Source organism: Cornus florida, unplaced genomic scaffold, assembly GCF_030987335.1.
Source record: "Cornus florida cultivar Cherokee Brave unplaced genomic scaffold, ASM3098733v1 CherokeeBrave_3.0.0_Hap2_Chr05, whole genome shotgun sequence".
Classification (NCBI taxonomy): Eukaryota; Viridiplantae; Streptophyta; class Magnoliopsida; order Cornales; family Cornaceae; genus Cornus; species Cornus florida.
Genome location: NW_026775575.1, coordinates 78,180,065 through 78,202,815, shown reverse-complemented (window position 1 = coordinate 78,202,815; position 22,751 = coordinate 78,180,065). Strand labels below are relative to the sequence as shown.

The 22,751-nt window shown below is 35.6% G+C and overlaps 1 protein-coding gene across 5 annotated transcripts; it reads left to right on the top strand.

Moving 5' to 3' along the window:
* Window positions 1-1,456: 1,456 nt before the first annotated feature.
* Window positions 1,457-21,109, top strand: LOC132306987 (E3 SUMO-protein ligase SIZ1-like). Of its 5 annotated transcripts, none has more exons than XM_059804620.1 (18): window positions 1,457-1,804; window positions 1,936-1,986; window positions 7,173-7,253; window positions 8,203-8,245; window positions 9,025-9,097; window positions 9,331-9,490; window positions 10,451-10,584; window positions 11,767-11,835; window positions 13,327-13,414; window positions 13,514-13,589; window positions 13,902-13,975; window positions 14,972-15,079; window positions 16,218-16,379; window positions 18,257-18,361; window positions 18,491-18,571; window positions 18,669-19,899; window positions 20,315-20,579; window positions 20,700-21,109. In XM_059804620.1, exons 2-17 carry the CDS (start codon window positions 1,963-1,965, stop codon window positions 20,452-20,454), a joined length of 2,649 nt encoding a protein of 882 aa, XP_059660603.1. In that variant the 5' UTR covers window positions 1,457-1,804; window positions 1,936-1,962; the 3' UTR covers window positions 20,455-20,579; window positions 20,700-21,109. The 5 variants fall into 5 exon arrangements, with proteins under 5 accessions (XP_059660603.1, XP_059660601.1, XP_059660602.1 ...); XM_059804618.1 differs by having other exon boundaries at window positions 20,315-20,599; XM_059804619.1 differs by having other exon boundaries at window positions 20,315-20,603.
* The last annotated feature ends 1,642 nt before the right edge of the window (window positions 21,110-22,751 follow it).

Here is a 22,751-nt window from a genome sequence, read left to right as displayed (position 1 = left end):
AGTTCAATTTTGGTTGTGTTGACCTGGTTCAAGAATTGTTGAACCTGTTCAAGGTGTCATTTTTTGTTCAACGTGACTTTCTACCAATGTTGAACCGGTTCAAGTCTTGCAGAACTTGTTTGCAGGTTTAGCTTTGGCCTTCCAACTTTGAACTATTGTAACTTCTTCATTTCAACTCCGAATTAGTCCGTTCTTTAGTCTAAACTGACCGCGTTGAAGTAAGATTTCCAATGGTACCAATTTCAGTTTCATATTCTTCTCCTAACTTAAGATATCCTTGTTTTAGTGATAGGGTGTTAGATTTGGTTCGAACCGGAATATGGTTCACTTGGGACTTCGCTTCCTTTGGCCTTGGGACTTCATGTGAAGTTACCAAATGATATTTTTGATCTCATTTGACTTGTTAGAAGTTAAATTCCTTCATCTTCGGGTAAAATGACCATTTTATCCTTGGTCATTCTTTTAGTAGGGTTTTGATACCCTTGTCTTCGTTTTGCTTCTGTTGAGTCTCGAAATTATTCGAAGGGCCATTCTTGTGTCTTAGGGATGACATACATCTCTAATTGGATCCGTTTCGGGTCATCACATGACACACTGGGTTGAAAAATATAGGGTCGTCACAGAAACGATGACATTTCATGTAAAACAAATAAATGATGTCACTTCATATGACGGTATCGGTGTACAAGCACGGACCTAGTGAAGGCCCAATGGGGTTAATTATCCCCACAATATATATATATATATTTCTATTATATACCTATTAATTTCCTTTCTCTTAATTATATACCTATAAATTTTAAAAATTAACCCCACTGAAAAAAAGAAAAAAAAAAAAAAAAAAAAACTCAACTATTGCCCTCATTCCATCAAATTTTTTTTTAATCTTCGTATCGTTAAAGGTCCGTGCTGTCTCACATGATTTGATGGGTCCATCCCTGCTAGTACAGTGTTGGCCGAGGACACTTCAACGATTACGTGAGAATTCAAAAGCAATGTATTTAATGTAAATGAAAATATTTTTCACCTACCTTATTTAATGGCCGAGGCCTTGTATTCTCGTGATCAAAATGTGAAGCTCATCTCTTGAAATTTAAATTTAAAGGCGACCATATCATTTATACACATCATTCATCGACATGAGAATAAATTTTCTAATCCGATACTATAATACTTCACCTTTTGTAAACTTGTAACTTACCTTCTTATATTTGTTTTTCTTTCTATAAATAAAATCACAAATTTTTTAATTCATACACCATCACCCCCACTGATAATTTCATTCTACATTCGTAATCAATTAAAGTGTCAATACCATATCCCATTACATTTTCACCTTTGTAATTAAAACTAAAAAACATTACATTATCACATTTGTAATTAAAACTAAATAAAACGTACCAATACTTTGCATCTAAAATATCAAGTCACATGTAAATCATCGGAACAACTTCCTACGTTATAGAAACGAGAAAAACTGAACCACAAATTACACATGAGAGCAGAGAATCCGAACCCGGATTTGTTTGCATCAGCAAATCGGATTGCATAGTGGACAACACGTCCGGAATCTTGTAATTGGGTGACAGCTTCCGGCTATATTCAGTCAAAAAGAGACAAACGATGAGAGAGAAAACTAAGTCGGCGTGCGCTCTCAGTCCACTCAAAACCCTTACCGATTATATGTCCTAACACACCTAACTTCACCTTCTTTGGTCTCCTTCAATCGATTCATCAGCTCGAGAAGTCATACCAATTCGTACCTTTGTATGCATGCGCGAGATTTATGTTATTAGGGTTTCTGGTATGTGCTAGTAATCATCGAATTTGAGGGTCTCAAATTTGATGTCTTTTGGACACTGATTATGCGATGTTGAGTTCGTTTCATCAATTTCACTACATCATTTTCTAATTGATTGGTTGTTTGGATTACAGAGCAGTGGCTAATTTGGAATCCGTGAAATGGATTTGGTGTCTAGTTGCAAGGTATGCATTATTTTAGGTACAAATCGAGGCGATGTGATTGCATTTTTGGTATTTAATTGTTAATTTTACTGAGATTATTATTTCTGTCTTAAATTTTGTTCAATTATTTGAATGACATTTGCAATGGGTTTTTTGAACCTTTATCATTCTGCAAACTGACCAAGTCGAGCTTTTTTGCTAAAAAAACTATCAGTTTGAGCTTGGTTTTTGCTTGAGTGGTGCTCAGCCAAGCATGTGTTCGGTCCGGCTGCACTGAAGTTGGCCAGGTTCGAGCTCTGCTATGGTCTGCTTGGCTCGAGTAACCAAACAAGCAAGGCAATTTAATCTACCCAAAATAGAAGTACAGGCTATTATTATTATTATTATTTTTGAATGGAGTAAAGTAAAGTCTATTTTGTTTTCTGATAAACAAGATGAATAGTGTAAAAAAGAGGTAAAAACCCACTTTTGGGTCTTATATCTTATGTTGTTTTCTTGTTTGAGAATTTCGAAGAGACCTAACCTGGCGAAGGCGAATACAGTTCAATATAGCTGGACTGGTCGAACGAGCATTATAAGTTTCAAATGAAGGATATCCCAAGTTTCGAATTTTATTTAGTTCTTCCCACATCTTCCCAGAAACCAAACAATCTATTGGGGCAAAAAAATAGGGCTACAAAACATCACTCAATTAAAGACAAGTTACTAGTCCTTAACTTTACACTGATTCTCCTGAGATGAGTTTCATCAATTGCAAAATGATTTAGGCAATAAGATTTTAGTAGTGGGCTCATGCAGGAGTCGCTTTAGTATTTTGTGGTAGAACCACTATTGTTGTTCGAACTCATCCTCCTTTCGAGTTTACTGTAGTTCACACTGACTGAAGATTGTCAAGCATGTATGCATGAAGTGCCTTTTCTTACGGTAGGTTGGACCTCTGAAATGAAATCGAGAATGCCCTAGAGAGAGAGAGTCTGAAGAATGTTTTGTTACACATGTATACAATATCCATAATGTACCCCATATTGACAAGCATACTGGAGCTGAGTTTGGGTCTGTTTAATTATGGCTCGTTAATTAAATAAGCCTGAATATGTGTGTGGTTATTGCTTGATTCTTTAACTATATGAACTGAGTTCAATTGAACCTTAATCTAGTCAAGGACGAGAGCTGTTCACAAACAGCTCAGTTCGATTGCAGCATCTTACATTTATGCGAGGTTTGTACGCTTTTTATATTACATTTATGCTAGGTTTGCATGCTTTTTATATTACATTTATGCTAGGTTTGCATGCTTTTTATTTTACATTTATGTGAAGTTTGTACACTTTTTAAGTAGCAACGAGCTTAGTTTAGCCTGCCCATTGGCTGTAGTAATCATTTCATTCAGTACCCCGTATACTTCTTTCAATGCTGTAGAAAACTCTGGTATATGATATGCTGGTGTGCAGGGACAGAGCCAGGATTTCAAGTAGGGGGGGCACAGTGCAATATATATATATATATACAAACAATTATATATATATAACACGACAAATATAAAATATAAAATAGGAAGAAAATTATTCAACCCCAAGTGGTTGGCTCAAGTGGGGTAATCAGGAAGCATTAGGTCTTAGGTTCGAATTCTCTTGAGTGCAAACAATTCCTTTTTTTGGGGGGGGGGGGGGGGGGGGGTGAGAACCAACTAGGAAAAAAAAAAGAGAAGGAAATTATTCAAATACTCAATTAAAAAGAATAATTTTAAGAAGGACAAAAAGAAAAAAGAAAGACAAACGAGAGAACTTTGAAAGTAAAATGTTAGAGTTCGATTGAGGAAGCAAAATTTACTTTTTTTAAAAGGAATTTGAAGAGTAAAAGAGAAAATAAAGAAAAAGTTTAGAAAGTAATTTTTTTTTGTTTGTTTGATTGTTTTTTTTTTTTTTTTTGGGGGGGGGGGGGGGGGGGTTCATATATATGGAAAAAAATAATAAAAATTACCACATATATTATAGAGGGTGGGGCCAGGCCAGGGGGGCACGTGCCCCCCCTAGGCCTACATTGTCTCCGTCCTTGCTGGTGTGGCTTAGTGAACTCATTCCAGGAATCAAGTATACTTCACAGATTTATAATTGCAAACCTATACACCCATTTGTTGTTGTGCTTAGGTCATCCAATATACATATCCGTATTCTGAAGCTATTTAATGAGGTAAAGTACATTTGCAGCTGTTCTACTGGTTTGAAGGATACTCATTATTTAACGAATTCCTTTAAGGTGATGGTAGGTGGTGAAAGATGGGAGTTTGCTAATATTTTGATTAGTAAACTTATTTGTTTATTTATTATTATACTAGTAAAAATTCATTAAAGAGCCCCTCAAAAGGGGCGCGAGCCCAAGAGCACAACTGCACAAGAGGCCTACAACATGCCCATTAAACTCTCAAACTATCCACAAAATTTACAAAGCCCAAGAATTTACAATCCCACCCTTGAACCCAAAAAAATAGAGAACTTAATATGGGCTGTTTTGACATATCAACCCTCCTAACACCTTACCCCACTCTCAAGATGAAACTTAAATTCGTCTCCCATCACCCCACAAAAACTTTCTTCAAAGCATTTCAATCCTCTTCACATCAGAATAGGGAATCTGGAACAATGAACGGATGTAAGTTGGAAGACTTGAAAAGGTACTCTTCATAAGAGTTTTACAGCCCACCGCCGCCCTGCCCGCCCGCGAAAGATATTGCTTCTTCCAACTTGCAAATCTCCTCTCAAACTGCTCTACAATTGAATCCCAAGAAGATACCCTCCTTGATGGCGCCTCCAAAGGTAGGCCCAAATAAGACACCGGAAAAGCCCCAACACCACACCCCAGAATATTGGGAAAATAGGTTATCTCACCACACCCTGGAATATTAGCTTTATTATTAAACTTTTAAATGCCGTTATTATTTTCTAAATGTATTTATTATTGAAATAGTTTTTCTTTTGATACTAAACAATTTTGAAAGCCAAATAATTATTGTAATTGTTCCAGGGGTGAGTCAGCTTTCAACACTTGAATAGGAAACTTACCACTTAGAGTGGGCACAAGATGAATCATATAACATGCAGTTAAAACAGCATCTTACCAGTAGTAGGTACTTTCATCTTGGCGAGAATAGCATGGGTAACATTCAGGCGTACCAGCATGGCCCTACCGATTTGTTTTCGATCGGAGCGTCAAGCAGCGCGACCTGGTTCTATTTCGCTACAAGGAGGGACTCGTAACCCTGGAGCCTTTCCCTCGACAACCGAGCTTACCCATGCTACGGTTCCCTGTGTCCGAACCCAGTGCCGCATTAGGTTAGGGAGCTGGGTGATGATAGCTCATGAGTTCAAAAGGCAATGCTGCTCTCTGGTTCAAGCTCTTCCTAGGGGTGTGATAGTGTGTATCTTTACTAAGGTTTACTGGATTCTCTGCAGTTCAACAGAAGCGAACACATAGCATTTTTTAATCATTCTTTAAAAGATATAGCAATTCCACTTTGCTATTGAATCATAGAGTATGCTGGGTTGTTTTATGTGTCCTTTTGAGATTTCTGTTTTGACCAAGGTCGGAGTAGAATGAAAGGCATTTTTTTTTTATTGGCACAATAAATAGATTTAGCATTATATTGCTGATTGGAAGTTTGGAACTCTAGGTGTGCCTTTGATTTTCTTTTCCCTGGGTTGGTCGCTGAGGGTAGAAGTTGGGCATTGGTTATCTGGTGCTGTCAAATGAAGCTATTAAGGAAAATGCTCATAGATATTTAAATATCATATAAAGAGTGAAATTTTGTGGGAAAGAATGTGGATTTATGGCGTCGATGGGAGAGATTGGTATTGTGAGGAGATTTGAAGTAGCTATACTGATGGACTCAAGAGCTACTATGTATGGGTTTGACAACTTTGTTACAGTAATGAGGTTTACAGCGAGAGAGTGGGTGGGAAAAGTAATTGGAAGGAAATTTGGTGTAGTGAGATTTCCCTTTCAAAATCACATGTTGATGAGTTTTTTCCTTTAAAAATTTCAAGCGAACCCCTAGTTTTGGCTACTCAGAATATTTAGAATTTGATATCTAAATTAATTGGTGGCTGAACTGAGTTCCTTTACTCTAGTGGAAGCTCAGCCCTTTGCAAATGCAATTCTTATTAAATGGACTTTGTTGGTGGTGATCTAGGAGATCATCCCAAAGATAAAGATTAATGTATTGAACTTCTCCCCTTATTATCTCTATTAATTTAGACGAAAAGCCAACTGGTACTTGTAGGTTTGTTGAAAAACAGTATTCACTTTTGGTAATATGTAGTTATGTACTCTCAATCCTGTGGCAGTTACAGCTGCATTATTTATGTGACTGATTATCTGAGAAGAAAAGTAGTTGCATAAGAAAATGGTTTCTTTCCTAGTACAATGCGTCATTACCGTAGTCTGAATTCTTCTAAAATCTGCTAGCTTAAGCATGTCAACTTGGCCCAAGTTTGTTTGATCTAATGGCAAATTGGAGTTGAGTTTCGTAATATCCTAACAGTCTATGTATAACATTTTTACTGAACAATAATGATCTGGCATAGATACTTTTCTACAACTGGGGATTGCTAGGACAAGCCAAATAATTTTCGGTATAAACTTCTCCATCCTTCTCCTCCTCCTCCTCTTATTATTAAAATTGTTGCTGCTGCTGCTGCTGTTATTGATATATATATTTTTATTGTTCCTGTAATTATTATTTTATTGGTGGAGGTTCTATGATATTATTTATATCTACCAATATGATATTCACCTGATCAAAGCTCGTTGTTATATCATGATATGTATTATATTTCCCGTAGATTTCTTGAGACTTCTAATTTGTTGGCAGGTGTTCAGATTATTGAGGCTGCTAATATTAATTGTAATTGGTTTATACAAGCCTAGACTTTAAAACATGCATGAAAGAATTTAATACAGTTATAGGAGGAAGGTGTTGAATTTAAATATCTTAAAAGGTTAGAATAATTATCGAATTGTATGGATTTGTTCCATTCAATTCACTATTATTTTGAATCTCACTTCATTATTACCATTATTCTCATTATGGGAAGTTTTATGGTGGTATTGCTATGTATTTGAAATATTTAAGGCTTGTGGCATGTGCTAATTTATTTTTATTTTTATTTTCTGCTTACAATGGTCTTGTGACAACTTGTATTCTACTGTAGGACAAATTGGCATATTTTCGAATAAAGGAGCTCAAGGATGTCTTGACTCATCTTGGTCTTTCAAAGCAGGGAAAGAAGCAGGTTTGATGTCTGAAATAGCTTATGCTGCTTGAGTTTTCGTTTTCTTGTTTGAATTGCCAAAGAGCAATTGTTTTCTTTTTTATGAAATTTTAACAGTTCTTCCTGATAGTTGGATTCTGTTCACTGGTTGCAAATGCTTTAAGTCCCACTCTAGGAGTGGGCATTATGGTTTGTGCTTGTTTTGGTGGTTAGGTATTGATTGTTCTTTCTCATAACACAATATTGTCTGCTTTAGCTCTTATTTACGGGTTTCACCACGCAAGCATTTTCGATTATACTTATTGGGCCTTTAGCTTTTTCTGAATTTATCAGTGAACCCGAGAAATTATCCTCGCTAATTCAGAGAGCACGCCTCATCTCCTCTCTTATCTCTTTCGGCCATTTTTAGTTCTGCATAATTTGTTCATCACTGCTTGAGGCTAGATGTTCATCCATCATTTGTTTTTGTGCAGAAAATTTCTCACTTCGTATCAAAAAAATAAAGAACAAAGGACATTGCTCAACCAATTCTATTTTTGGAAAATTTCTTTTTTCTCACTATATTTTTTTGGGCAGTAACTTTGAGCTTGCTTTACTTAAGCTGGCATCGAGTTTTATGTGTGTACTTGAGAACTTTTGCATGGGTACTTGTGGCTAGAACTCATCAATTTTTAATTGTTGAAGTGTGATTACATGGAATTGAGTTAGCTGTCTTCTATTTTGGTGTACATTTTGCAGCTCATTTGATTGACTTTCATTTGCAAATTGGGATTAGCTGAGCTAAATCAAAAGTAGCTGAATCTAACCTCAACGTCTTCTCTGTCACTGACTGTTGTTTCATTATTCAGCACTTATCTTTTTTTTATCTCTTCCCTATGATCTCTTCATAATTTATCTTCTTTTAGGTCTTTTGAGTTGGTTTGTCATGTAGAGAGATTATGTTTGACTGTCTATCATTAATTCTGTATAGGACCTTGTTGATCGGATATTAGCAATTCTCTCTGATGAACGAGGTAATGTCTCTATTCCATTTCCTTTTCTCTAAAATGATGATAGATTGTTGCAATATATACATTCTGGTTTTCTATGTTATTGTGTATATTGTCAATTGTTTTTTCCTTTCTCCTTGCACATGCTGTGTTTGAAGTGTTCACTGGATGTGCTAATGGCTAATATTATTCTTTCCATAGTTTACTGTTAGATTTGGGGGAGTTAAACTGAACTTGTTTTTCTAAGAATGGTTTGGTATTATCTTTTCAACTTTGAGTAGTAGTGAGACCTATAAAATGTGCTTTTTTTATTTTATTTATTTATTGTTATTTTATAAGTTGACTGAGTTCTGTCTATTATTGATTGCACATGTAGTGTAGTTTTTCGTTCTGGCTGTTTGAATTTTAGTGCAGCCTTGTGGGAACCTTTCATATTGGAATATAGTTGAAACTTTTGGACCATGATTCATTGCTTACATGTCAGAACAAAATTGCGTATTTTTCGTGTTACAATCTCAAATTTTTTTAATGAGGCAAACTACTTGCGTAGTTGTTTATGGTTTTGAACATGTTGAGTGATTAATAATTTAAGGTGTAAAAAGTGAGGCAAGCTGTTTGCATTGTTGATCATCTATCATTACATTGCTGGTTCTGGCCATGTCATGTAAGATTTTCATTAGGGACATAGTTGTAGTGCAATATCTGGGTTACACAGGCACAGAGTTGTTGCACTTCATTCATACCCCAAACCTTTGAAACCCCAAGGTTGAAACACTTCTTCTACTGATGGCTTTGCTTTGCAGTTTCTGGTATGTGGGCAAAGAAAAATGCTGTTGGGAAGGAAGAAGTAGCAAGATTAGTAGATGATACTTACAGGTGTGTTTTTGTTATCAAATGATTTTTGCGTGATAAGCGACATCAGTAGACTCTTTCTCTCTTTTTGATTAGTTAAAACTCTTAAATATGTTCCGCTATTATGTTTGGATGTCTTATTACTGTCCTAGGATAATTTTACAATCCACAGTTTTATTTATGGGCACAAATTTTTTTCTTTATTTTTTCACATTAAGCTAATTTGTGATGTCTAAATCTTTTGCCTTTGCACCCAGAAAGATGCAGGTTTCTGGGGCGACTGATTTAGCATCAACAGCACAGGGTGTCTCAGATGGCAGTAACGTGATTCCTAAAGACGAAATTGAAGATTCTTACCAAAGGGATACTTTTCGTTGTCTATGCGGAAGTTCCTTGCAAACTGAATCTTTGATTCAGGTCACATAATTTTTTCCTTGCCTGTAGAAGTTTGAATATATCTCTCTTATATCTTCTGGAATAAGATGTTGTACATATATTGGTTTTGTAGCGTGGAAGTAGTACAATTAATATTGCTTACAGTTTGGTCTTCTCATTATGAAAATTTGGGTCTGTATATTTTTTTTATTATTTATTTATTTTTTTATATATTAACCAATTTAAAATGCATATAGAAATTTTCAATTCTGTGAATATATTTTCCAGTAGTCAATGCTGTTGTTAAATATATAAAAGAATATACTTGGGAGTTGGGGAATTTTGGCTTCTTCTTACTCTTCTTTTGAGGAAGATGGATCCCTAACATGGTAGATCAAAGTGTTACTGTGCTGAACGATACTTTACCAAGAACCTGTTCTCCTTCCATTCTTCTCTTTCATTTGGTTGTGTTATTGGCAAGGTTGTCAAGATTGGGATTCTACCTTGGATCTGTATATATATATATATATATATATTTCACCCAAGTATATTTGAGAATGTAGGCGAGTGTTAAGTCAATTTACTTTATCATAAATTGGGATAATAGGATTGTACCGATTTTGATAACCATATTTGTGGGTACCCACTAACCTATAGCAGCATGAGGCCACAAGTGAATGAGATCCCTTCTGCTGGACCACAGGTGCAGAAAAATAGTAGTTTAAATTCCTCTTTTAAGAACCTAAATCCCAACTACTTTTCCAATGAACCCTTTTCTGCCATACAACTCCTGCGATAGCCATTTCTGTTGCTTCAACCTACATTCTTTTTTGGCTTCCTCTTGCTTCAACCTATTTGCCTCATTGTATTTCACCTTTTTGATTTGTTACAAACTTTACTTGTTATCATCCCATATATGCACATGCAACTTTTAATTTTAATCTTAATGCACTATGGACACCTAATTTTATAATGACCTAATTATTTTGTTTTTGGCTGCAGTGTGAGGATCCAAAATGCCACGTGTGGCAGCATATTGGTTGTGTTATTATTCCAGAGAAGCCTATGGAGGGTGTTCAACCTGAATCTCCTGAGATTTTTTATTGTGAACTTTGTAGACTCAGTCGGGCTGACCCGTATGTGACACCTTCCTTACTTTTTTCTTATTCATTGGACTGTGATGTGCTGATGTGATTTCTGTGCAATTTTTATTGTGATTGGTATCTTGTTGGCTGCATTGCATTTTTCCTTTTGCTTCTGTTGCTGGTTTTATTCTTTCTAATGACATGATTTTTTTTCTCTATATTGTGGTTTCTTCATTCTCTTTGCCCTATTGATGAGCTATTTTAATTAGCATTTCATTATTTAGTTAGCCTTTTAGTGTTCCGTAGTTTGTTTTTTTCTGCAATTTCTGGTTTTTATTTTTTCCCCTTCACTTTCATATTCTAGTGTTAAGTATATGTGGGTGGTAAGTATAGTGTTATGTTTCTACAATTACAACTAAAATCTTTTATATTGTGTTTCTATTTGATATAATTGGTTTCAGCTGCAATTTTTCTTCAGTTCCATTAGTTATTTATTATGAAGTAACTGGATGTTGTGGGGAGTTTTCACCGTCAGCATTACAATGCAAGTTTCTTACTAGTCACTTACTTTATTATGTATCAACAAGTTTTATCGTGTTGAATATTTTGGAACTCCCTTTCATCAATTTATTTACCTTCACTTGGTCATTATTATCACTGCACCTTTGTTGGAGTATTGATGAGTTCTATAAGTAGTTGTCAGTTGCCAACTATTTTATTTGCAAGGGTTGTTGGAAATATTTCTTTCCTTCTTCCTAACCCCCACCCACCCCCCCCCCCCCCCCCCCCCCCCCCCCGCCCCCCCTCCCCTTCATGCTGGAAGTGACAAGTAATATGTATTATTTGATTGAAGAAAGGGGCAGCAATATCTTGTGCGTGATTCCTTTTTGATGGACATTACATATATATTGAAGAAGTTGACATGATTTTTTTACTCAGCGTCGTCTGCCTGGGTTAATTGGGTTGTTTGAATTCATTTAGCAAACAATCTGGGAATGGTTTCTTGTGACCTGGAGTAAACTCAACTTACTGTCATCTTAAATACGTTATGTATTTTTTCCTGAATAATACGTTATCTATTTGGTTTATATTAGTTTAGCTTCACTATGCTTAAATTGTTCCTCCCTCTAGGTGCTTCTATTATAACTATTTTCTTTTCTCACTCTCAAAATCTTAATGCATTGAAAGTTGAAAGTAACAAGTATTATCGTCTTCTCATTTTCTTCCATGCAGATTTTGGGTGACAGTGTCTCATCCTCTATTACCTGTGAAGTTAATTACTACAAATGTTCCTACAGATGGGTGAGTTCATGATGTTTCCTGGTCCTGAAGTTGTGAAGCTAGTAATCTTTTTTCCCCCTTAAAATTTCTGTTGTAATTTTGGTTTGAAGTTATCAGAAGCTTTCCGGCAACACATTAATTAATAAAATAATATCTGACAGATTTCGCTTGATATTTGTATTTGACTATTTTACACCTGGTGATTTTGCCGGTCCTCCTACTCTGTAAATCTTGCTATATCTTTTGCTGATTGGGTTTTTTGAGAGATATAAAATTTTATTTGCATTTTTTGAGTTTCTAATTATTATCAATCTCTCAATTGGAAGTCACAGATAATCTCTGTGGAACTCATGAAAGGAGAAAAAGTTAAGGTCCAAGGTGACTGTATTTTACTTTAAGATTTAGCGAATGGGTGATTTACCGACTTTGTAGCACCTTAGTATGACAAACTGTACTATTGTGGTCTAGGTATTTGTTTAAAGAATTTCTTCTGGGGATGCCGTGAGCTAGGGAATGATCCATCTTTTTGTATATGTACATGGCATATTTTTAGCGTTATTCCAAGAGGGGATTGGATTTTTTAGATTTTGTTTTGAATTGGAGTTGGGGGCTAAGTGAACATGTGCTTGGATTGTAATAAGTATAGAAGTATTCTACTCTGCTTGGGCTAGTTTCTCATTACTTGGATGCAGTAGTTAATTCTGTAGTTTTTTGCATAAATATAAATGCAACTAAAAGGATGTCAACCTGTTTCTTAAAAAAAAAAAATTGATAATTTTGTCTTGATGTTTGAATCATGGATTCCAGACACCTGCAAATGATTATTGGGTTTGTTTATTTTCTTGTAAAATTCCAATTATCTTATGTGCTGGGTGGATTTTGCATTCTCGATTGTGGTCCTTGCTTTCTTGACACCTATAAGTGATTATGGTTTGTTTATCTTATTTTCTTGTAAAATTCTAATTGTCTTATGTGGTGGGTGGATTTTGCTTTCTCGATTGTGGTCATTGCTTTCTCGATACCTAAGTGATTACTAGGTTTGTTTATCTTATTTTCTTGTAAAAGTCCAATTGTCTTATGTGATGGATGGATTTTGCTTTCTCGATTATGGGCATTGCTTGTGAGTGGAGATGTGTTGCTTATCATATAGAGAATAGGCTATGTTGTTGATTGTATGATTATGAGATGCCTTGTTTATTCACTTCATTTTATTATTTTTATCATTGGCTTTCTGGCAGGGCTTGATTTTTGTAAATATTAGTTCGTTTTTTCCATGTAATACTTTAATTCAATGACGTGTCTATCCTTCTTTTGCATGTAAATGTAAGAGGGAAGAGCACTAGCGGTCTTTGTACAATGTTATAATACTGGGGACTAGTATTTATATATATATATATATTTGTTTATATAGCTTTCTTTCATTTCTCTTTTTTACTTGTGAATTCTAGTTCGTGTATGGTTGCAGGTTTTGTTCATATTCTTTATACTTGTTTCATTTATGATTTTTTCCAGTACAAACCCGGTACAAAGTGTTGAAAAAACATTTCAACTTACAAGGGCAGACAAGGACTTGTTGTCAAAACAAGAGTATGATGTTCAGGTTGGTCAGTGCACTATATACTATTTGTGAAAATAAGATTTCGTATCTGGGAGTTAAAGATGCAGATGTATTGATGATTTTTATATAATTGTGGTTTAGGCTTGGTGTATCCTTCTTAACGACAAAGTTCCATTTAGGATGCAGTGGCCTCTATATGCAGACCTACAGGTCAATGGTATGCTAGTTTGCTTCACTCGGTGGTGTTACACAGTTACTTGCACATACTTTCTCTCTCTGTATGCGTGTGTGTGTGTGTCTAATTAGTGCTTTTGAGATAACTAGGTTAGTTTCTCCATTCTATTCTTATTAGCACTGAAAAATAAAGACTAGTCTTACGAATTGTTCTGCATATCAAAAAATGTACTGGCGACCTTGTAATTAATTAATTATTTATTTATTTCTATTTTTTATACCGTATTTCCCCTGCTCTGGTTGGTTGGATTACTTATCTACCATTTGGTTTTATTTAATGTGCATGGTTCTACAGGTGTGCCAGTGCGGGCGATTAATAGACCTGGCTCACAGTTGCTGGGGACTAATGGTCGTGATGATGGCCCTATTGTGAGTTTTACCCCTTCCATTCACAAATTTCTTCTAGCTGTCTTATAAAAAAAAGCTTTCAATTTTCTTGTTAAGGACCCAATTTACTTGCTTGATCATTTTGTTAAACAACTCTGCAATTTATGTGTTGAATCATTTTGTTAAACAATTCCCACGTGTGTACTAGTTTGCTGTGTTACCTGGACTCAATAGTGCAGTCAAAGTGCCTGTGTTGACATGATCCGACATGACACGGACGCCAGATATGAGTCGGACTCTTCATCGCGTCTATTGGACACGGCTGATGATTACACAATAGGATGCTTGGGTTGATGCTTGTGAAGGATTTGGAAAAAAATTTCAATTTTATTTTGGGGTTAAATCAGCTGCTAGTAAGCTCACTGGTTCCAAAATGGAGTCCTTGAAAGGTTGAAGATGACCTCATATGCGTTGTCTTTACACAATTTTTTGTGCTTGGCCGAGCATGTTTTTACATGCTTGCCTGTTGAGCCACGTGCTTTTTATGTCCTGTTTTCAATGGTCAAGATGCTGCCACATTTTTATGTGAAGAGATGGAGATGTTTTGGCTTTTGTAAGCAAGAATAACGATGTACAGCTCTAGCAATGGTTATCTACAGCTGTAAATCCTGTAATGCTCCACTCATATCTATTGTAGATATATACATACATGATACATGTATATATATTGTACATATGCCCCTTTTATAATGGTGAAGAAGCTGCCACGTGTGCTTGTTTTTCCACTCTTTCTTTTTTATTGGTAAAAATGCTTTGGACTTTGCAATTCCTTGTCATTTTACTAAATAAATAAATATAGTAGTAAATATATGCAAGTCTTATATTTTGCGTATGTGTCTTGTGTTGGTGCAGGGGCATATATTCCGGTAGTTCATATATTATATGACGTGACTTGTGTGAACACTTGTAATTTTGATGGAACTATTTCTTTGTTGGTCTTAGGTTTATTTCTTAGTTCACTTCTGCTTGTTTTGTCAGATCACACCATGCACCCGGGATGGAATTAATAAAATTTTCTTATCGGGATGCGATGCTCGTATATTCTGTTTGGGAGTCAGAATTGTAAAGCGGCGTACGATCCAGAAGGTAGTTTCAACTCTTTCAATTAGGACATTTAGGAATGTTGATTTTTTTAGGATATTGAATTTTTCCAGTTATAGCTTTGGGGAATAGGAAAGGCAATCTGATATATAATGATAGCTATGCTTTGCACTACCATCTGGAGTTGTATTATTGTCCGCCTTCTTGTGGGAGAAAATTCCTTTGTGCTTACTCAAGTTCTTTTTAAAATTATTTGCATCTGTTATTACTTTACATATGAAATATTATATTCAAGCCGACTTCATCATATATTTGCAAGCATGTGGATGAGCTAATACAATTCAATGGAACAGGGGGGAGAAGATCATAATATATTGTTGAATGGTTATGCTTTAGTTCTTGAACTTCAAATCTGGTGATATATACTCATGTTGTAGTGTGTTGTTGGCATTTTTATTTTGTGGAGGTCTCCTTTTGATTTAGTTCTCGGCTTCTTATATAATTTGTGAACAATATTGGGAAATTTGTTCACAAATGAAATGTTCATTGTCAACCTCTTTAATGCTGCCTTCAGAGATGGAGGCATTCAGAGTTCAGTGGGGGCAATTGCCCCCACTGGATTTTTTTTTTTTTTTTTTTATAGTATACCCGTAAAAAAATTATTTTGAAATATATACCTATAAAAATTAACCATTTCCCCCACAGAAATTTTTGAAAATTAGCACTATTGCCCCCACAAATCCACATTGGGCTTCTTTAAAGAGAGAGGGCCAATGGCCCAAGCCACTGAAAGCATCAATCTAACCATCAAACAAGTTACACAGAAGGTTATTATAATGGTTTGAATTTTTTTTTCCTTTCTTGTTGCTGTTAAAGGTCTCCCCCACTCACATAATTTTCTGGATCCGTCCCTGGCTGCCTTGATATGCTTTTGTGATTGATTTTAGCTTGCCCATAAGTTGCAAATGTTATATTTCCGGGGAATAAAGGTTCCGCTGTCATTATTGTTTTATCTTTGTATTTATAAAAAATAAGTAAATCAATAAAAATGTTTTATCTTTCTAATTTGAACTTCATGTTTTGAGTTAAGGCTAGAAGTTCCAAGTTGTATCTGCAACTTTTCCTTAGGAGTTTTTCCCCGCCTTGGTATTTTGTGGTTATGTTATATTATTTTGTTATCCAGATTTTTGAGTTGATCCCCAAGGATTCAGATGGTGAGCGACTTGAAGATGCTCTTGCTCGTGTTCGTCGTTGTGTTGGTGGTGGAACTGCAGCGGAGAATGATGACAGCGACAGTGATCTGGAAATCGTTGCTGATTCTATTCCTGTCAATTTACGCTGTCCTGTAAGTAATTTAATGTATGGTAATGGAAGTGCTTTTTTTAATGCTTGCATGTCAACTCTAGAAACAAATAGATTTTGTTGATATACTTAGTGTTTTTTTTTCTTTACTTCTTTCGGCACTTGGTGTCTCCTAGTTGTTGATGCTGTAATTGTTTAACAAAAAATATAATAAAATGAATCAAATTGTTGTTGTATGAATCTTTAAGAGTGTTGAAGTGTTGAAAAGTCTTGTTAGTTGTAGGTAGCTTTGAGCCTTTGAGAGAGAGGGGGAGAGAGGAGGGAGGGTTGGAAATAGTATCCAAGTTTGTTTTGCATGTAAATGGAAGTCGGGCGTGTGTGCATGTGGGATATGATGTGGCCAAGCGGTGATATTGCCACATGGTGGGAAAATATCATTGTGTCTTGGAATGCACAGATGAAATTTAATCTTTGAATCTTTTAAATACAAAGAAAAAAAAAATCTTTACAAAGCTGATTATTTTTTTTTTCCCTTGTTACGATGGTGGTATATGATAGAATAAATATCAGAATATATTGATAAAATTAATTCCATCCCAATCTCTTTACTGAAAATTAACGTGGTTCTAATTTCACCAAAATGTTTTGGATGAATTGAAAATATTGCGATACACAAATGTATATCATTATATTAGTTGAAGCTGTTTAAAAATCTGATTGAGGCTTTGGGTCCTCTGAAACTGATCTGTTCCAGTTGGAAATAGTATCCAAGTTTGTTTTAAAGAAGAATATGCCCGTGGATGGAAGCTGGCGCATATGTGCATGTGGGATGTGATGTGGCCAAGCGGTGATATTGCCACGTGATGGGAAAATATCATTGTGTCTTGGAATGCACAGATGAAATTTAATCTTTGAATCTTTTAAATACAAAGAAGAAAAATATTTACAAAGCTGATTTTTTTTTTTTCTTGTTGCGATGGTGGTACAGCAGTGAATATGATAGAATAAATATCAGGATATATTGATAAAATTAATTCCATCCCAATCTCTTTACTGAAAATTAATGTGGTTCTAATTTCACCAAACTATTGCGATATAAAGATGTATATCATTGTATTAATTGAAGCTTTTTAAAAATCTGATTGAGGCTTTGGGTCCTCTGATACTGATCCGTTCCAGTTGGAAATAGTATCCAAGTTTGTTTTAAAGAAGAATATGCATGTGGATGGAAGCCGGTGCATATGTGCATGTGGGATGTGATGTGGCCAAGCAGTGATATTGCCACATGATGGGAAAATATCATTGTGTCTTGGAATGCACGGATGAAATTTAATCTTTGAATCTTTTAAATACAAAGAAAAAAAAAAAATCTTTACATAGCTGATTTTTTTTCCTTGTTACGATATTGGTATGGCAGCGAATATGATAGAATAAATATCAGGATATATTGATAAAATTAATTCCATTCCAATCTCTTTACTGAAAATTAATGTGGTTCTAATTTCACAAAAATGTTTTGGATGAATTGAAAATATTGCGATATATAGACGTATATCATTAATTGAAGCTTTTTACAAATTTGATTGAGGCTTTGGGTCCTCTGATACTCGTTTTCTTCACCATGATTTGCTATCACTGCCTATTCAATTTTTCTTCCCTTCCAAAAAGATATATGCATATATTGATAATGGTATTGATTCGTTATGTACCATCTATATGTCCGTGTTTCTTTGACCTCAATTTTTCCTTTTTATGAATATTTTGTGCCTCGGGTATAGCAGATCCCTAGCAGTGGAGATAGAATGTCAGGGAGTGACATTTACTTCACTCGCAAATTTTTTTATCCGACTTAATTGGGTTACAACAGCAATAAATTCTTAGAACTGATTTGTGTTTATTTCCTGTGCATATATGTTACAGATGAGTGGTTCGAGAATGAAGGTCGCTGGAAGATTCAAACCTTGTGTTCATATGGGCTGTTTTGATCTTGAAGCTTTTGTGGAAATGAATCAACGTTCTAGGAAGGCAAGCAACTTAAGAATAATGTTTTAGATGATTATTTGGTGCTTTAGCCATGTTATGTGGTGTTAAATATTTTTAGGGATGTGCTTTTTGCCAATTTATACATGTAGCAAGTACTGTATTTGACTGCAGTGGCAATGTCCCATCTGTCTCAAGAACTACTCTTTAGAGAATGTCATCATTGACCCATATTTCAATCGCATCGTATCTAAGGTTTTTCCTACTATTGACCTCTTAATTTTATCTGATTTGTCAGTTTTTTTTGGGTGCATTCATTCATGTTATGCTTTGTTTTATTTTCGTGGTATAGATGCGGAGTTGCGGGGAAGATGTAACAGAAATCGAGGTGAAGCCTGATGGTTCTTGGCGAGCAAGGGCAGAAAGTGATCGCAGGGATCTTGGAGATCTTGGTCAGTGGCACTTCCCTGATGGTACTCCGTGTGTCCCTATGGATGGAGAAGTTAAGCCTAAATCTGAAGTTCTTAAGCAGATTAAACAGGAAGGTGTTTCTGATGGTCATGGCAGTTTGAGACACGTGATCAAGAAGAATCAAAATGGCTATTGGGAAGTCAGCAAACCTGAAGATACACACTCTCTCTCTTCTGGTAATAGATTGGTGGAGAAGTTTGAAAACCATGGGCTGAATGTTATCCCAATGAGCAGTAGTGCCACTGAAAGTGGTAGGGATGGCGAAGATCCCAGTGTCAATCAGGATGGTGGTGGGAATTTTGATTTTTCTACTAATACTGGTGGGATGGAGCTTGATTCTATTTCTCTGAACTTTGATACGACTTATGAATTTGCTGACCGAGATCCGCCTGGACCATCAGGTCATGCAGAAGTTATTGTTCTCAGTGATTCAGAAGAAGAGAATGATACCCTGGTTTCTCCTGGGACAGTCTACAAGAACAATGGAACTGATGCTGGTGGGGTAACATTTTCAGTTCCTCACCATGTAATACCAGATCCATATCCTGAAGATCCTGCTCTTGGTACCACCGGGAGTTCATGCCTGGGTTTTTTCGGTACCAATGATGATGATTTTGGGATGCCCCTCTGGCCTTTACCTTCTGTTAGTCAAGCAGGCCCTGGTTTCCAGTTATTTGGTGCAGATGCAAATGTCTCCGATGCATTAGTTGATTTACAGCATACTTCCATGAACTGTCCCACATCAATGGATGGTTATACATTGGGTGCAGAGACTGCCATCGGATCTGCTGATCTCATTTCCGAGTCAAATATTGACCGTTCTATTGCTGATATAAATGATGGGTTAGTTGATAATCCCTTGGCGTTTGGTGGGGAGGATCCGTCTCTTCAAATTTTTCTTCCTACAAGGCCTTCCGATGCATCAATGCAGCCTGATTTGAGAAACCAACCTGATGTATCAAATGGTGTTCGTAATGAGGATTGGATTTCTCTCAGGCTTGGTGGCGGCGGCGGCGTTGGGGGTCTTGGGGAGACTGCAGCTGCAAATTGTTCAAGTCCAAAACAGCAATTACCATCAAGGGAAGGTGCCAGGGATTTGTTGGCTGAATCTGGTATCTAATTTTCATACTTTAGAGTGCTATATGTCTAATTTCATACTTTGAAGAAATTACATATGCACAGGACTGATGCTAACTTAACAGTTAATATGTTCCTTTCATGTCAAGACACATGGTTAATTGTTTGAAAGTCCACATAAATTGTCCATTTATACATCAAGTGGGAGATCTTTTCCTTTATTTGTACTACATGTGTTCTTAAAGCAATGATATTGGATATGGATGCATTAGATGTCATGCCGATTTTTTGTTGGTTGGTATCCCGTGTAGCCCTACGAACTAATTAATTTTAATGCTCATTATGTTACGCGATTTCCCGTTTCAAGACAAAGGCTTATCTATCCATACCTTTTGTTATTTATTGGACCTATTCATTTGGCTGCTCTTTTATTTCCCTCTATTTCTGCAGCTTCTTTGCTTCTAGGTATGAGCGACAAGAGATCTTCCAAGACAACCAGGGAAAGATCAGAGAGCCCCTTTACATTTCCTCGTCAGCGACGTTCTGTTAGATCACGGTTATATCTCTCTATTGACTCGGACTCTGAGTAGAGAAGTTGGACCTTGTTTGCTGGAACAAAATGTTGCACAGATACCCCCTCAATTACTGGAGTTATTTTGCGATCTGTCCCATCTTACTGCCAAGTTGCTCAGCTTCCTGCTTAGAATGGGTGCTGGTATTTTCGAGAATCTTTCTGTAGGTTTGCTGTTTACCTTTCTTTTTAACTTCCTCAGTCCATCTCTATATAATGCTTTAAAAATGCTGCGTTTCTGATTTTTTTCCCCCCTCCCTACAGGGCCGCTGTAAATTCATGTTCCCGCCTTCCTTTCTAGCTGATGAATTGCAGGCACGGTGCTGTTAAATTGTATTATAGTTGTTTATTTTAATGTGGAAATTGGAAACAAAATCCATGGCTCTTGCCTTTGGACGCTGCAGTGGGGAGGCCCTTCATTTTTAACCGGTGGCTTCAAATTTTAGTGCGAGCATTTAGCCTGTAAATGTCGTTTTTGTATCCGATTTTAGTGAGAGCATTTAGGCTGGAAATGTCTCCACTGAGTATCAGTGAGTTAACAGATAATATTTTGCCAAAATGGACAAATTTGCAGGTGCTATCAGCATATTGATGTCTATTTATATATTCTACAGTTAGGGTTATGTCTGTAAATACTCTTTTGGATCTTGAAACGTAGTAAATGTTGCATGCTTTGTATGGTGCCCGGTTGGATGAATTTGCCTTTTCTTTTCGATTTTTTTTTTTTTAATTTTCAATTTAAAATGAGCATTACTTTTCTAACCATCTTGCTTTAGATCAGGTTACAGCTAGGTTAATGTTGGTCTTCGATTTGTTTTTAAATTTCCCTCATTTCAAATAATGTAATTTTAATTATATTATATTTTCAATTAACTTCAACTGAGTTGGGAGGTAAAATCATAACAAGCAATTTTTAATTTTTTTTTAGGGGGAGTCAAACTCAGGTTGTTGGAGTGGGATTTGCCCTAGAAGGTCCCTTTAACGATTGGGCCACACATTTCATTTAATGAAGATTGGATTTTGATCATTTTAATGTGAATGCAGGTGCCAAGGGTACACCCTTTTTGTCCGCATCTTGGTCTCCAAATGCAAAAATTGTGAGGAAAACTACAGAAAAAGAATCCGGGTAGTTGGGTGTTTGGTGAACCAATTCAAAAGTTTAAGTAATGGTGGATGTAACACAATTCATTTAATATCCATTTCTTTTTCCGTTCGGGGATTTGTAACATTTTCTTTCACCCGAGCTTGGCACGTAAGTAATGGTGGATTTACTACCTCTCCGACGAGAGTTTGGCACGTAATACTGGATCAAGGACTCATCTAATTATAAGATTAATTGTGGGTGTTTCGCGATCTTATTTAATTAGAACTAACATCCAACTTATTTTTATATATATTTTCTTCTCTCATTGGACCCAATGTAAGTGCTGGCCAAATGATTAGAGTGCCTCTCGAGTTAGACTCTTGCAAAATACAAAAATATTGAAGTAATAATAATATGTGTATATATATATATATATATATATAGAGTCCTGATCTCTTACCCCACATGGAGCAAGAAAATTAATCCACACTTTTTTATATAGGGTGTTAGATTAAATCTAACACCTATTTTTAGTTTTTATATTTAATTTTAGCATTACCACCTATCTAATAATAAAAGGTAATTATTAAAATAAAAATAGAAACTTTTGAAAAAAAAATAATACCAGTATATTTTATTAATAAATTTATTTTTATTTAGATGTTTCTTTGAAAGAAAAACAATACCCTTTCAATTTTGCAATAACGGTATGATATTATAGCATTTTTCTAAGAAACATCTTGTTGTTCTCAGTATAAGTAAATTAATATATTTTTTTAATATAAGTAAATTTATCAACAAATATACTGTATTGCTGCATTTTGGAATATTGAATTGATTCATTGAAATTGAAATTAAAGAAAAATTCATTTAAAGTTTGAACAAAAGTTTTTTCTATTTCAATTTGAAATTGGGCATTTGGTGAAATTCATTATTGAATCTGTGAATTTATGAGTTTGATTATTGGATAATGATGATGATGTATTGACTATGGTGGGACTGTTGAATCTACCTCAGAAATAACAAGATAACCCAAAAAAAATGGATGAAACTTTTCTCACAACCTAATCCATGGAGAGTAATCATTTGTCCACACTTTTGTCCATGGATTCAAATTCAGCCACGCACCAATAAATGGAGAGAGAGTTGAATCGAACTATCAATCTATCCTGACCACCGGATATAAACCTCCCACTCAAGGTTTCTATTTTTATTTTGATAGTTACCTTTTA

Bases quoted from the DNA above. Each gene is read 5' to 3' on its own strand.
- LOC132306987 (XM_059804620.1), top strand. From the start codon at position 1,963: ATGGATTTGGTGTCTAGTTGCAAG. The intron at 8,246-9,024 runs GTAATGTCTCTA...TTTGCTTTGCAG, and splicing joins AATTCTCTCTGATGAACGAG to TTTCTGGTATGTGGGCAAAG. The intron at 19,900-20,314 runs GTATCTAATTTT...CTATTTCTGCAG, and splicing joins GGATTTGTTGGCTGAATCTG to CTTCTTTGCTTCTAGGTATG.